Source organism: Anolis carolinensis, unplaced genomic scaffold (assembly GCF_035594765.1).
Source record: "Anolis carolinensis isolate JA03-04 unplaced genomic scaffold, rAnoCar3.1.pri scaffold_14, whole genome shotgun sequence".
In the NCBI taxonomy this organism is placed as follows: Eukaryota; Metazoa; Chordata; class Lepidosauria; order Squamata; family Dactyloidae; genus Anolis; species Anolis carolinensis.
The window spans coordinates 3,608,969-3,623,968 of NW_026943825.1; the positions used below are offsets into that span (position 1 = coordinate 3,608,969).

The window sequence follows — 15,000 nt, forward strand, 5'->3', positions numbered from 1 at the left end:
GAATATATAATTAATATTATTATATGGTATTATTATTAGTGTTATATTGTATTACATTATAATATTATTATCAATATTATATGTATATACAATATATTATATTATAAAACTGAGGGCGGGGGCCAGGTTAATGACCTCGGAGGGCCGCATCCGGCCCCCGGGCCTTAGTTTGGGGACCCCTGTTCTAGTTCCGCTATACACTCACCTGGTAACAACTACAACTCCCAATGCTGTGAAACCCTGGGAGTTATAGTTTGCCAAAGAGCGCTAGGGCCTCGTCAAACTACTATTGCACCAAATTGCTATATGTGTGTGTGTGTAAAGAAATCCTTGCAAAGTTGGTTTGCAAAAGATCTCTGCAAAAGAGCTCAGCCTTTTTGCAGAGGCAAAGCCACGCCTAAAACAACGTATCTGTTTGCTGGCAGATGGCTGGGATTGTCAGTTGGTAATTTGAGCTTGGAGAGAGAGCACAGAAAAATACAGGCTCTCTCCAGTTACGGTCAAGTAGCTGTTTGAATATGCTATGCTGTATATATTGATGCTGATTGATTGGTTAATACCAAGGAAGCTGTGACGCAGCAATCTTGCCTGCCTGTGCCTGGAATCTCGCTCCCAACCCACCCTCTCTCTGCAGATCCCGAAATGAGCCACGAGGCTCCCGTGCACCGTCTTTTCATTCAGGACGTACTACCAGCCCCTCCCCCGGGTTAAACGTGCTCTCTGATTGGCCACAAGGTGCAAACAACACGCTAGGTTGCCCCAGTGCACTTAAACAAGTTTGGGTGATTTGCAAAAGCTTTTTTTCCCCAACGAAAAAAAATGACGACATAAGAAAAAACGGCCTGTCGCGGTTCGAAACCGCGATATCCAGACGTGTGGACAATCAAGGTCGTATATTGCTTCAAAAGTAACGAAAGTAACGAATTAATAACGGGTAACGGGGAAATCAAATTATTTGAGCAAGCCTATTGGTTATTGATCTTATGCAACTACATGGACATTGTACGATTGCAGAACTGTTTTGATTTCGACTCAACAAGCAAGAGTAAAAGTTCCTTTGTTCTTTTCAATTCCTCTGCCTGGTGTGAGTCTTTTGCACATGGTGTTAACTGGACGCTACTGATTCCGCTATACTCTCACCTGGTAACAAAACTATTTGAATGGTCACCTATTTCTCAAGAAGGCGTCTTCCCTTACCGTGCAATGGCGAAAAGGCCCGTCAAAAGCGGGATGAGTTTGAGGCCCTCCTGGGGCAGGTAAGTGGCCAGGACGGCGATGTTGAAGAAGTAGAGGATGAAGAGGTGGACCGACTGGGAGACGTAGTGCCGGTGGATCTCCACCTCCCTGCGCAGCTCCCCAAAGGGCTGGAGGGAGGAGAAGCAGAGGCGGGACACCCCGTAGACAATCATGCCTGCATGAACAACACACCACGGAACTGTTAAAAGGACCACCACGGAACTGTTAAAACAAAAAAGGACCAACACACCACGGAACTGTTAAAACAATGTCTCTGTTTGATGGCAGGTGGCTGGGATTGTCAGTTGGGATTTGAGCTTCAAGAGAGAGCACAGGAAAGTCAGTCTCTCTCTAGCTACGGTCAAGTAGCTATTTTGAATATGCTATGCCAGGGGTCCCCAAACTTTTTAAGCAGAGGGCCGGTCCACAATCCTTCAGACTGTTGAGGGGCCGAATTATCATTTGAAAAAAAAAAAAAAAAAACAAATTCCGATACACACTGCACATGTCTTATTTGTAGTGCAACAACAACAACAAAGAAAGAATACAATATTTAAAAATGAAAACAATTTTAACCAACATAAACCTATTAAGATTTCAATGGAAAGTGTGGGCCTGCTACTGGCCAATGAGATAGTCAAGTTAATTAGGGTTGTTGTTGTTGTTGTTGCTGTTGTGTGCCTTCAAGTCATATCAGACTTTGGCCGAACCTAAGTCTAAAATTATTTATTTACTGCATTTATTTACTACATTTATATCCCACCCTTCTCACCCCGAAGGGGACTCAGAGAAGCTGTATGTACATACAATATATTATATTATTAGCATAACACAATATTAGCATTATATATTACTATATTGAACTATATCACTATACTATTATATAATATGTAATATATACCATATAATTAATATTATTATATGGTATTACTATTAGTATTATATTGTATAACATAAGATTATTATCAATATTATATGTATATACAATATATTATATTATTAAAACTGATATAAAAATATTATATTATAAAACTGAGGGCGGGGGCCAGGTAAATGACCTTGGAGGGCCACATCCGGCCCCCGGGCCTTAGTTTGGGGACCCCTGGTTTAGTCCCTCTCTTCTCTGTGTGAATTCAGAGAGGCTGCTGTATATATTGTTGTCCTGTTTGATCTTTTGAACTGAAGTAAACAAGCCTGAGTGACACTTTATTATACTGCAGGATTTATCTCGGCTCAGAAACTGTGGTAAAGCTTCTATTTATTCATATCCACAACCTCCAACACTTTGCTCACCTATGATGATGGGGAAGGTGGCGAACACCCCTGGCTTGCTGCTAAGGCAAACAGTTTTAACTGCCACTTTCGCCTCAGAGAGTGAAGAGAGCGCTGACTGGAAACAGTCAGGGACAAAATAGCTGCCAACTCTGAAGCCTGATTATTTCTAAGGCAAATGAGGCATATTTAAAGACTATTTAAAAGGACTGTTTATCCCCTCTGTGTGAATTCAGAGAGGCTGCTGTATATATTGTTGCCCTGTTTGATCTTTTGAACTGAAGTAAAGTGACTATTATTTGTTACACAAGCCTGAGTGACACTTTATTATATGGCAGGGTTTATAAAGCTTCTATTTATTATATCTATCTACAACCTCCAACACTTTGCTCACCTATGTCGCCCTAGCTTATGGCTAAGGCAAACGGTTTTAACTGCCACTTTTGCCTCAGAGAGTGCTGACTGGAAACTGTCTGAAGCCTGATTATTTCTAAGGCAAATGAGGCATATTTAAAGACTATTTAAAAGGACTGTTTATTCTCTGTGTTCTCTGTGTGAATTCAGAGAGGCTGCTGTATATATTGTTGCCCTCACCTATGACGATGGGGAAGGTGGCGAACACCCCTGGCTTGCTGCTAAGGCCAATAGTTTTAACTGCCACTTTGGCCTCAGAGAGTGAAGAGAGCGCTGACTGGAAACAGTCAGGGACAAAACGGCTGCCAACTCTCTGAAGTCTGTATATATTGTTGCCCTCACCTTGACGATGGGGAAGGTGGCCAACACCCCTGGCTTGCTGCTAAGGCAAACGGTTTGAACTGCCACTTTCGCCTCAGAGAGTGAAGAGAACGCTGACTGGAAACAGTCAGGAACAAAATGTATATATTGTTGCCCTCACCTATGACGATGGGGAAGGTGGCAAACACCCCTGGCTTGCTGTTAAGGCAAATGGTTTGAACTGCCACTTTCGCCTGAGAGAGTTCCCCATCGGCAAATGGTTTTAACAGCCACTTTTGCTTCAGAGAATGAAGAGAGTGCTGACTGGATACAGTCAGGGACAAAACGGCTGCCAAGTTTCTGAAGCCCTGGCTTGCTGCTAAGGCAAACGGTTTTAACTGCCACTTTCGCCTCAGAGAGTTCCCCATCGGCAAATGGTTTTAACTGCCACTTTCGCTTCAGAAAGTGAAGAGAGCGCTGACTGGAAACAGTCAGGAACAAAATGTATAGATTGTTGCCCTCACCTATGACGATCAGGAAGGTGGCGAACACCCCTGGCTTACTGCTAAGGCAAACGGTTTTAACTGCCACTTTCGCTTCAGAGAGTGAAGAGAGCGCTGACTGGAAACAGTCAGGAACAAAATGTATATATTGTTGCCCTCACCTATGACGATGGGGAAGGTGGTGAACACCCCTGGCTTACTGCTAAGACGATGGGGAAGGTGGCGAACACACCCATTTGCTAAGGCAAATGGTTTCAACTGCCACTTTCACCTCAGAGAGTGAAGAGAGCGCTGACTGGAAACAGTCAGGAACAAAATGTATATATTGTCGCCCTTACCTATGACGATGGGGAAGGTGGTGAACACCCCTGGCTTACTGCTAAGGTGATGGGGAAGGTGGCGAACACACCCATTTGCTAAGGCAAATGGTTTCAACTGCCACTTTCACCTCAGAGAGTGAAGAGAGCGCTGACTGGAAACAGTCAGGAACAAAATGTATATATTGTCGCCCTCACCTATGACGATGGGGAAGGTGGCGAACACCCCGCACCGAAGGGCGTAGACCAGGCGTGCACCCATGGTGGGCATGAGGGGCACGTCGAAGGGCAGGAAGACGTAGGCGCCGTAGAGGAGGCAGGGGAAGATGACGGTGGCGGCCAGCATGGAGGCCACGGCCTTGAGGTTGGCGGAGCTGCAGGTCCCGTTCCGGAAGCAGGGCCAGCGGTCGGCGCAGGTCTTGTGCTCCGTGACATCGCCGGGGAGGTCGTCGAAGTGGGCCGAATAGCCATGGGAGACAAAGTTCTGCCTCTCGGGGTCGGCTTTGCCTCCTCCCCGGGGACCCCTTTGCTCCTCGAAGTCCCGCCCGTCCTTCTCGTGCGCCGTCGTGCTGCGTTCGATGCAATAGGGATCAATGGGGACGAAGACGTGAGCGGCCGCTTCCGGCATGGCATTGGCCTCCTCTTCTTCCTCCTCTTCTTCTTCCTCTTTTGAGAAGGCTTCGTCATCCACTGACCGTGCCAAGACGGCTTCTTCGCGGCTTCCTTCGGGGTTCGGTCTCCGATCTTTCCCGGAAACGTCGTCGCCGTCCCGAACCCATAACGCCGCGGCCTCGCCGTCCGACCCGTCCTGCCCTTTGTCGTCAATTGGGATCGTTTTGCTTCCGAAAACGGCCAGCGCCACTTCCTCGGGGGGCGCGACGGTGGCCATCGTGACCTCCCAACCTTCCCGAAACTACTTTACATACATCCTGGGATTCGTAGTTTGTCAGCCTGGGTTGGCCTCGTTTTCTCAGCCTTGCTCTGTAAGAGGAAGAAAAACACATTGAGGTCCTATAAAGCAGAGAAGGCAAGCAACAATGGCTTGGCACCAATTACCGTATATACTAGAGTATAAGCTGAGTTTAGGTACCACTTTATGCGGGGAGGCTAATTTAACTACTGTATATACTCGAGTATAAGCCTAGTTTTTCAGCATTTTTTTAGGACTGAATAAGCTGCCAACCATTAATAGCCTACCTTGCTCTTAACCTATGCAGCCGAAAGACAGTTGCATCTGTCAAGTAGTAAATGTAGGTACCGCTTTATGCGGGAAGGCTAATTTAACTACTGTATATACTCGAGTATAAGCCTAGTTTTTCAGCATTTTTTTAGGACTGAATAAGCTGCCAACCATTAATAGCCTACCTTGCTCTTAACCTATGCAGCCGAAAGACAGTTGCATCTGTCAAGTAGTAAATGTAGGTACCGCTTTATGCGGGAAGGCTAATTTAACTACTGTATATACTCGAGTATAAGCCTAGTTTTTCAGCATTTTTTTAGGACTGAATAAGCTGCCAACCATTAATAGCCTACCTTGCTCTTGACCTATGCAGCCGAAAGACAGTTGCATCTGTCAAGTAGTAAATGTAGGTACCACTTTATGCGGGGAGGCTAATTTAACTACTGTATATACTCGAGTATAAGCCTAGTTTTTCAGCATTTTTTTAGGACTGAATAAGCTGCCAACCATTAATAGCCTACCTTACTCTTGACCTATGCAGCCGAAAGACAGTTGCATCTGTCAAGTAGTAAATGTAGGTACCGCTTTATGCGGGAAGGCTAATTTAACTACTGTATATACTCGAGTATAAGCCTAGTTTTTCAGCATTTTTTTAGGACTGAATAAGCTGCCAACCATTAATAGCCTACCTTGCTCTTGACCTATGCAGCCGAAAGACAGTTACATCTGTCAAGTAGTAAATGTAGGTACCGCTTTATGCGGGAAGGTTAATTTAACTACTGTAAATACTAGTTTTTCAGCCCTTTTTTAGGACTGAAAAAGCCCCCCTCGGTTTATACTCGGGTGAGGGTCCTGGTTGGCTTATATTTGGGTTGGCTTATACTCAAGTATATATGGTACAATTATTATTTTTCTCTATTACTATTGGTATTATTACATTTATTATTTTTCTCTGTTTATTATCATTATTACATTTATTATCTTACTCTATTATCATTATTACATTTATTATTTTTCTCCTTTATTATCATTATTACATTTATTATCTTACTCTATTATCATTATTACATTTATTATTTTTCTCCTTTATTATCATTATTACATTTATTATCTTACTCTATTTATTATCATTATTACATTTATTATTTTTCTCCTCTATTATCATTATTACATTTATTATCTTACTCTATTTATTATCATTATTACATTTATTATCTTACTCTATTTATTATCATTATTACATTTATTATTTTCCCTATTTATTATCATTATTACATTTATTATTTTTCTCTATTTATTATCATTATTACATTTATTATTTTTCTCTATTTATTATTATTATAACATTTATTATTTTACTCTATTATCATTATTACATTTATTATTTTTCTCCTCTATTATCATTATTACATTTATTATTTTCCCTATTTATTATCATTATTACATTTATTATCTTACTCTATTTATTATCATTATTACATTCATTATTTTTCTCTATTATTACATTTATTATTTTTCTCTATTTATTATAACTATTACATTTATTATTTTTCTCTACAGTATTTATTATCATTAGTACATTTATTATTTTACTCTATTAATATTGTTACTACAGTAGAGTCTCACTTATCCAAGCTAAACCTGCTGATGCCTCAATTAATGTAATTTTTATTTCTGAAATTTCCCACCCTCGGCTTATACTGGAGTCAATGTTTTCCCAGTTTTTTTGTGGTAAAATTAGGTGCCTCGGCTTATATTCAGGTCGGCTTATACTCGAGTATATACGGTAATGTAATTTTATTGGTATCTATTTTTATTTCTGAAATTTCCCACCCTCGGCTTATACTGGAGTCAATGTTTTCCCAGTTTTTTTGTGGTAAAATTAGGTGCCTCGGCTTATATTCAGGTCGGCTTATACTCGAGTATATACGGTAATGTAATTTTATTGGTATCTATTTTTATTTCTGAAATTTCCCACCCTCGGCTTATACTGGAGTCAATGTTTTCCCAGTTTTTTTGTGGTAAAATTAGGTGCCTCGGCTTATATTCAGGTCGGCTTATACTCGAGTATATACGGTAATGTAATTTTATTGGTATCTATTTTTATTTCTGAAATTTCCCACCCTCGGCTTATACTGGAGTCAATGTTTTCCCAGTTTTTTTGTGGTAAAATTAGATGCCTCGGCTTATATTCGGGTCGGCTTATACTCGAGTATATACGGTAATGTAATTTTATTGGTATCTATTTTTATTTCTGAAATTTCCCACCCTCGGCTTATACTGGAGTCAATGTTTTCCCAGTTTTTTTGTGGTAAAATTAGATGCCTCGGCTTATATTCGGGTCGGCTTATACTCGAGTATATACGGTAATGTAATTTTATTGGTATCTATTTTTATTTCTGAAATTTCCCACCCTCGGCTTATACTGGAGTCAATGTTTTCCCAGTTTTTTTGTGGTCAAATTAGATGCCTCGGCTTATATTCAGGTCGGCTTATACTCGAGTATATACGGTAATGTAATTTTATTGGTATCTATTTTTATTTCTGAAATTTCCCACCCTCGGCTTATACTGGAGTCAATGTTTTCCCAGTTTTTTTTTGTGGTCAAATTAGGTGCCTCGGCTTATATTCGGGTCGGCTTATACTCAAGTATATATGGTATGTGTATTTCCTTTCTGTTGGTGGCAAATAGGACTCTGGACAAAACTTTACAAGGCAACGGTAACTTCTGGTTAATCTTTAAAAAAGGGAGAAAAATACTAATGGAAATTTTCTTCTCAGTCCGGATCAGACCAGTCCAAAGAGACAAAAGTTACTCAGCGACGGGCGAGTAAACTCTCCACCCGGAAGAACCAGAAATTCTCCTTTCTTTTGGCCGGAGGAGGAAACTAGAGGAGTGCTTTTCCTACATGGCAGACTGGGTGGCCCCTGGGGTCTCTGCTATTATTATTATTATTATTATTGACACAACAACGTTGTATGACACAGCAAACAAGATAGATATGCTGGATTTCGTTTCACAAAATCACAACTCGAACACTTCCCAAGTGTCTAGGACTGTGTGATGTATTTTCGGATGATGCGTGCAGATCCCAGTAAGGTGGCCTTTTGCAGTTGGCAGATCGTAATTTTGTCAATGTCTATTGTTTCCAAATGCCGGCTGAGATCTTTTGGCACGGCACCCAGTGTGCCCATCACCACCGGGACCACCTGCACTGGTTTCTGCCAGAGTCTTTGAAGTTCAATCTTGAGGTCCTGAGAGCGGCTGAGTTTTTCCTGTTGTTTTTCATCAATGCGACTGTCACCTGGGATGGCAACATCAATGATCCAAACCTTGTTCTTTTCCACAACTGTGATGTCTGGTGTGTTGTGTTCCAGAACTTTGTCAGTCTGGATTCAGAAGTCCCACAGTATCTTTGCGTGCTCATTTTCCAATACTTTTGCAGGTTTGTGATCCCACCAGTTCTTAACTGCAGGGAGGTGATACTTGAGGCATAGGTTCCAATGAATCATTTGGGCCACATAGTTGTGCCTCTGTTTGTAGTCTGTCTGTGCAATTTTCTTACAGCAGCTGAGGATATGATCCATGGTTTCGTCAGCTTGCTTGCCCAGTCTGCATTTTGGGTCATCAGCTGATTTTTCAATCTTGGCCTGAATGGCCTTTGTCCTGATGTCTTGCTCCTGGGCTGCAAGGATCAGGCCTTCTGTCTCCTTCTTCAGGGTCCCATTCGTGAGCCACAGCCAGGTCTTCTCCTTATCAGCTTTTCCTTCAGTTTTGTCAAGGAACTTTCCATGCAATGTTTTGTTGTGCCAGCTGTCAGCTCTAGTTTGTAGTGCGGTTTTCTTGTACTGGTTTTTTGTCTGCTGTGCTTTGAGGAGTTTCTGATTATTATTATTATTATGACACAGCAAACAAGACAGATATGCTGGATTTCGTATCACAAAACCACAAGTCGAACACTTCCCAAGTGTCTAGGACTGTGTGGTGTATTTTGTATTCTTCTTCTTCTTCTTATTATTATTATTATTACTATTTTACAAGGCTGGGTAGCCATGTTCCAGAAGCATTCTCTCCTGACGTTTCGCCCACATCTATGGCAGGCATCCCCTGAGGTTGTGACATCTGTGGGCGAAACGTCAGGAACGAATGCTTCTGGAACATGGCCAGACAGACCAGAAAACTCACAGTAACCCAGTGATTCCGGCCATGGAAGCCTTCAGCAACATATTATTATTATTATTATTATTATTATTATTATTATTATTATGACACAGCAAACAAGATAGACATGCTGGATTTCGTATCACAAAATCACAAGTCGAACACTTCCCAAGTGTCTAGGACTGTGTGATGTATTATTATTATTATTATTATTATTATTATTATTATTATTATTATTATGACACAGCAAACAAGATAGATATGCTGGATTTCGTATCACAAAATCACAAGTCAAACACTTCCCAAGTGACTAGGACTGTGTGATGTATTATTATTATTATTATTATTATTATTATTATTATTATTATTATCATTATTATTATTATGACACAGCAAACAAGATAGACATGCTGGATTTCGTATCACAAAATCACAAGTCGAACACTTCCCAAGTGTCTAGGACTGTGTGATGTATTATTATTATTATTATTATTATTATTATTATTATTATTATTATTATTATGACACAGCAAACAAGATAGATATGCTGGATTTGGTATCACAAAATCACAAGTCAAACACTTCCCAAGTGACTAGGACTGTGTGATGTATTATTATTTTTATTATTATTATTATTATTATTAGTTATATTATTATTATTATTATTTTATTATCATTATTTTATTTGTTGTTGTTATTATTATTTTATTATTATTGTTTTTATTATTATTATATTATATTATATTATTATTTTATTTTATCATTATTATATATTATTGTATGACACAGCAAACAAGACAGATATGCTGGATTTCATATCACAAAATCACAAGTCGAACACTTCCCAAGTATCTAGAACTGTGTGATATTATTATTATTATTATTATTATTATTATTATTATTATTATTATTATTATTATTATGACACAGCAAACAAGATAGACATGCTGGATTTCGTATCACAAAACCACAAGTCGAACACTTCCCAAGTGTCTAGGACTGTGTGATGTATTTTCGGATGATGCGCGCAGATCCCAGTCGGGTGGCCTTTTGCAGTTGGCAGATCGTGATTTTGTCCAAGCTAAACGGGCCGGTAGTGAATAAGTGGATAAGTGAATATCTTGGATAATAAGGAGGGATTAAGGAAAAGCCTATTAAACATCAAATTAGGTTATGATTTTACAAATTAAGCATCAAAACATCATGTTGACAGAAAAAGTAGTTCAATACGCAGTAATGTTATGTTGTAATTACTGTATTTATGAATTTAGCACCAAAATATGATATATTGAAAACATTGACTACAAAAATGCGTTGGATAATCCAGAACCTTGGATAAGTGAGTGTTGGATAAGTGAGACTCTATTGTACCAATAAAATTACATTAATTGAGGCATCGGTAGGTTAAATGTTTCTGAATATTTACATAAAACTCGGCTTGTACTCGAGTATATACAGTAATAATAATAATTATTATTTTATTATTTTACAAGGCTGGGTAGCCATGTTCCAGAAGCATTCTCTCCTGACGTTTTACCCACATCTATGGCAGGCATTTCTCTCCCAAAGGACACTCAAAGAGCATATTATTAATTATTATTATTATTATATTTATTTATATTCCACTTTTTCTCTCCCAAAGGACACTCATAGCAACCCAATAATAACAAAAAACTGCAAATCCCAATATTTCAGAAGGCAGTGAAACGGACTGGGAATTAGTAGAAAATTATTTTAGAAGAATGAAGAAATAATTGATTATTAATAATGGGAGAAAAATTAGGGTCAGAAGGACAATAAATAATTTTAAAAGAAAGAAACGAGTGGACCCTAACCACTAAGGATTAAAGGAAGTCACCGTATTTTATATATATGTATGTGTGTATATATATAGTGTGTGTGTATATATATATATATATTGTATGTGTATATATATATATATATATATATACACACACACACACATATATTGCTTTTTCTTATTTTTTATATATATGTATATTTTTTACTACAGTAGAATCTCACTTATCCAACACTCGCTTATCCAACGTTCTGGATTATCCAACGCATTTTTGTAGTCAACGTTTTCAATACATTGTGATATTTTGGTGCTAAATTTGTAAATACAGTATTTACTATATAGCATTAATGCGTAATGAACTACTTTTTCTGCCAAATGTGTTGTCTAACATGATGTTTTGGTGCTTAATTTGTAAAATCATAACCTAATTTGATGTTTAATAGGCTTTTCCTTAATGCCTCCTTATTATCCAACATATTTGCTTATCCAACATTCTGCCGGCCCGTTTATGTTGGATAAGTGAGACTCTACTGTATAGTGTGTGTGTATATATATATATATATATTGTATGTGTGTATATATATATATATATATATATATATATATATATACACACACACACACATATATTGCTTTTTCTTATTTTTTATATATATGTATATTTTTTACTATATACATATATATACATATATATATATATACATACATTTTTCTCTTTTTATTATCTTGCTCTTCTATATTCTTCTTTATTTCACCCATCTTTTCTACCACGACATTGTTCCCACACTTTCACTGTATTCTATTGTTAATACAGTAGAGTCTCACTTATCCAACACTCGCTTATCCAACGTTCTGGATTATCCAACGCATTTTTGTAGTCAATGTTTTCAATATATTGTGATATTTTGGTGCTAAATTCATAAATACAGTAATTACTACATAGCATTACTGCGTATTGAACTACTTTTTCTGCCAAATTTGTTGTCTAACATGATGTTTTGGTGCTTAATTTGTAAAATCATAACCTAATTTGATGTTTAATAGGCTTTTCCTTAATGCCTCCTTATTATCCAACATATTTGCTTATCCAACATTCTGCCGGCCCGTTTATGTTGGATAAGTGAGACTCTACTGTATAGTGTGTGTGTATATATATATATATATATATTGTATGTGTATATATATATATATATACACACACATATATTGCTTTTTCTTATTTTTTATATATATGTATATTTTTACTATATACATATATATACATATATATATATATACATACATTTTTCTCTTTTTATTATCTTGCTCTTCTATATTCTTCTTTATTTCACCCATCTTTTTTACCACGACATTGTTCCCACACTTTCACTGTATTCTATTGTTAATACAGTAGAGTCTCACTTATCCAACACTCGCTTATCCAACGTTCTGGATTATCCAACGCATTTTTGTAGTCAATGTTTTCAATATATTGTGATATTTTGGTGCTAAATTCATAAATACAGTAATTACTACATAGCATTACTGCGTATTGAACTACTTTTTCTTCCAAATTTGTTGTCTAACATGATGTTTTGGTGCTTAATTTGTGAAATCATAACTTAATTTGATGTTTAATAGGCTTATCCTTAATCCCTCCTTATTATCCAACATATTTGCTTATCCAACGTTCTGCCGGCCCATTTACGTTGGATAAGTGAGACTCTACTGTATTGCTTTTTCTTATTTTTTATATATATGTATATTTTTACTATATACATATATATACATATATATATACATACATTTTTCTCTTTTTATTATCTTGCTCTTCTATATTCTTCTTTATTTCACCCATCTTTTCTACCACGACATTGTTCCCACACTTTCACTGTATTCTATTGTTAATATTTCAATAAAAATGATAATAACAAGAAGGCGGTGAAAGTGGGATTATGGTGACAAGGTGGAAAAAAAACACCTGTTTGCAAAGAACCACAAGGCATCCCATCCAGGTTACATTTGTTCACGACAAAGAGGCGGAAAATATGAAGAATTAAAATTAACCTTACTTGAAGATAGAAGAATATTTCTTCCTCCGCTTCGGTTTTTGCTCCGGAGTCAAGGAAGGGGATGAATTCCCATTAACGGCTCTTCATTTCACCTGCCATCCTTCTCTTTTCCCCCTTTTCACAGTAATGTCTCTCCTTCCTTGCTTTTCTTTGGACTGGAAAACCTGTTCAACCTGCTTGGAGGAACCAGGACAAGTTGGCCCCACCTTCCAGGCTTTGCATTGAGCACAGACTCACCTGAAAGGCCCAGCATTGAACAACGTTATTTACACTATCTTCTATCTATATAAAATGATAAAGTTGTTTGTGCAGTGACTATAACAACAAAACTAAACATCCCAGAAATACGAAATTTGGCAACACAATGCAAAAGGCTTGCCTCCAGGTTACAACAACACAACCACACCACAAAACCACAATCCGGACCCACAAAACTCACAACAACGCATCATGCGATAACAACACAACTAAACGCCCCAGAAATACCAAACCTGGCACACAACTAAACGCCCCAGAAATATAAAACTTGACAACACAATGCAAAAACCTTGCCTCCCGGTTGTAAGAACACAACCACAACACAAAACCACACAGGACCCACAAAACTCACAACAACGCATCGTGACTATAACAACACAACTAAACGCCCCAGAAATACAAAACTTGGCAACACAACGCAAAAGCCTTCCCTCCAGGTTGTAACAACACAACTACACCACAAAACCACAATCTGGACCCACAAAACTCACAACAACGCATCGTGACTATAACAACACAACTAAACGCCCCAGAAATACGAAACTTGGCAACACAACACAAAAGCATTCCCTCCTGATTGTAACAACACAACCACACCACAAAACCACAATCCAGACCCACAAAACTCACAACTGTGCATCGTGACTATAACAACACAACTAAACGCCCCAGAAATACAAAACTTGGCAACACAACACAAAAGCCTTGCCTCTCAATTGTAACAACACAACCACACCACAAAACCACAATCTGGACCCACAAAACTCACAACAATGCATTGTGACTATAACAAATACAAAATTTGACAACACAACTCATCCACCTCCCCAATCCCTACAGTCACACTTGGCCTTCAAAAAAACAATTACAATAATAACAATTACAACAACAACAACAACAACAACAACAACAACAACAAGAATCAACACCATCACAGCCTTTTGCATTGTGTTGCCAAATTTCGTATTTCTGGGATGTTTAGTTTTGTTGTTATAGTCACTGCGCAAACAACTTTATCATTTTATATATATAGATTTTATATATATAGATAGCAGGTCAGGCCAAACCCGCCATCTCCGTATCTCGTGTCACTCTTTTAGTTTCTCGATCTAGGGTGCGGTTGTTTCTTTTTTTCCCCCCCTCGCCTCTACGTCCTGCGCGCGGTTGCGTCATGGCGTTCCCGGTGTAGTCTCGCGGGACGAGGCGGCCTTCTCGCGAGGCTTGGCCGGGCTGGGAGGCAGAGGCGCGATGGCGGCGGAGCGGGGCCGGCGCCAGGAAGGAGCGGAGCCCGAGCTGCGCGGGAGGCCCTTCCGGAGGCGGCGCGGGCAGCAGCCGAGGGGCCGGGCGGCCGCCGGAGAGGCCTGAGGCAGGGAGGGACGACGGGAGGCCGCCATGAGCCAAGGCAGCGGAGGAGGCGGCGGAGGGGAGCCCGAGGCCAAGGCCCTCCACACCAAGAGGCTCTACCGGTGAGGAGAGGGCGGGCCTGGGGTCCTCCAGGCCGGGGAG

General features: G+C 39.2%; 2 protein-coding genes across 2 annotated transcripts in view; one reads left to right on the forward strand and one right to left on the reverse strand.

The window, feature by feature from the left end:
* tmem79 (transmembrane protein 79) overlaps positions 1-14,648 on the reverse strand; it is a 21,127-nt gene extending 6,479 nt beyond the window's left edge. The window contains exons 1-3 of the mRNA XM_062964771.1: positions 13,237-14,648; positions 4,241-5,023; positions 1,198-1,411 (exon numbers count right to left, since the gene is read on the reverse strand). Of these exons, the coding sequence (XP_062820841.1) occupies positions 1,198-1,411; positions 4,241-4,931 (905 nt within the window). The 5' untranslated portion in view covers positions 4,932-5,023; positions 13,237-14,648. The remainder of the gene's footprint in view (positions 1-1,197; positions 1,412-4,240; positions 5,024-13,236) is intronic.
* A 41-nt stretch (positions 14,649-14,689) lies between these two features.
* The window catches only part of smg5 (SMG5 nonsense mediated mRNA decay factor), a 59,717-nt gene continuing 59,406 nt past the window's right edge, over positions 14,690-15,000 (forward strand). The window contains exon 1 of the mRNA XM_062964770.1: positions 14,690-14,960. Within this exon, the coding sequence (XP_062820840.1) occupies positions 14,887-14,960 (74 nt within the window). The 5' untranslated portion in view covers positions 14,690-14,886. The remainder of the gene's footprint in view (positions 14,961-15,000) is intronic.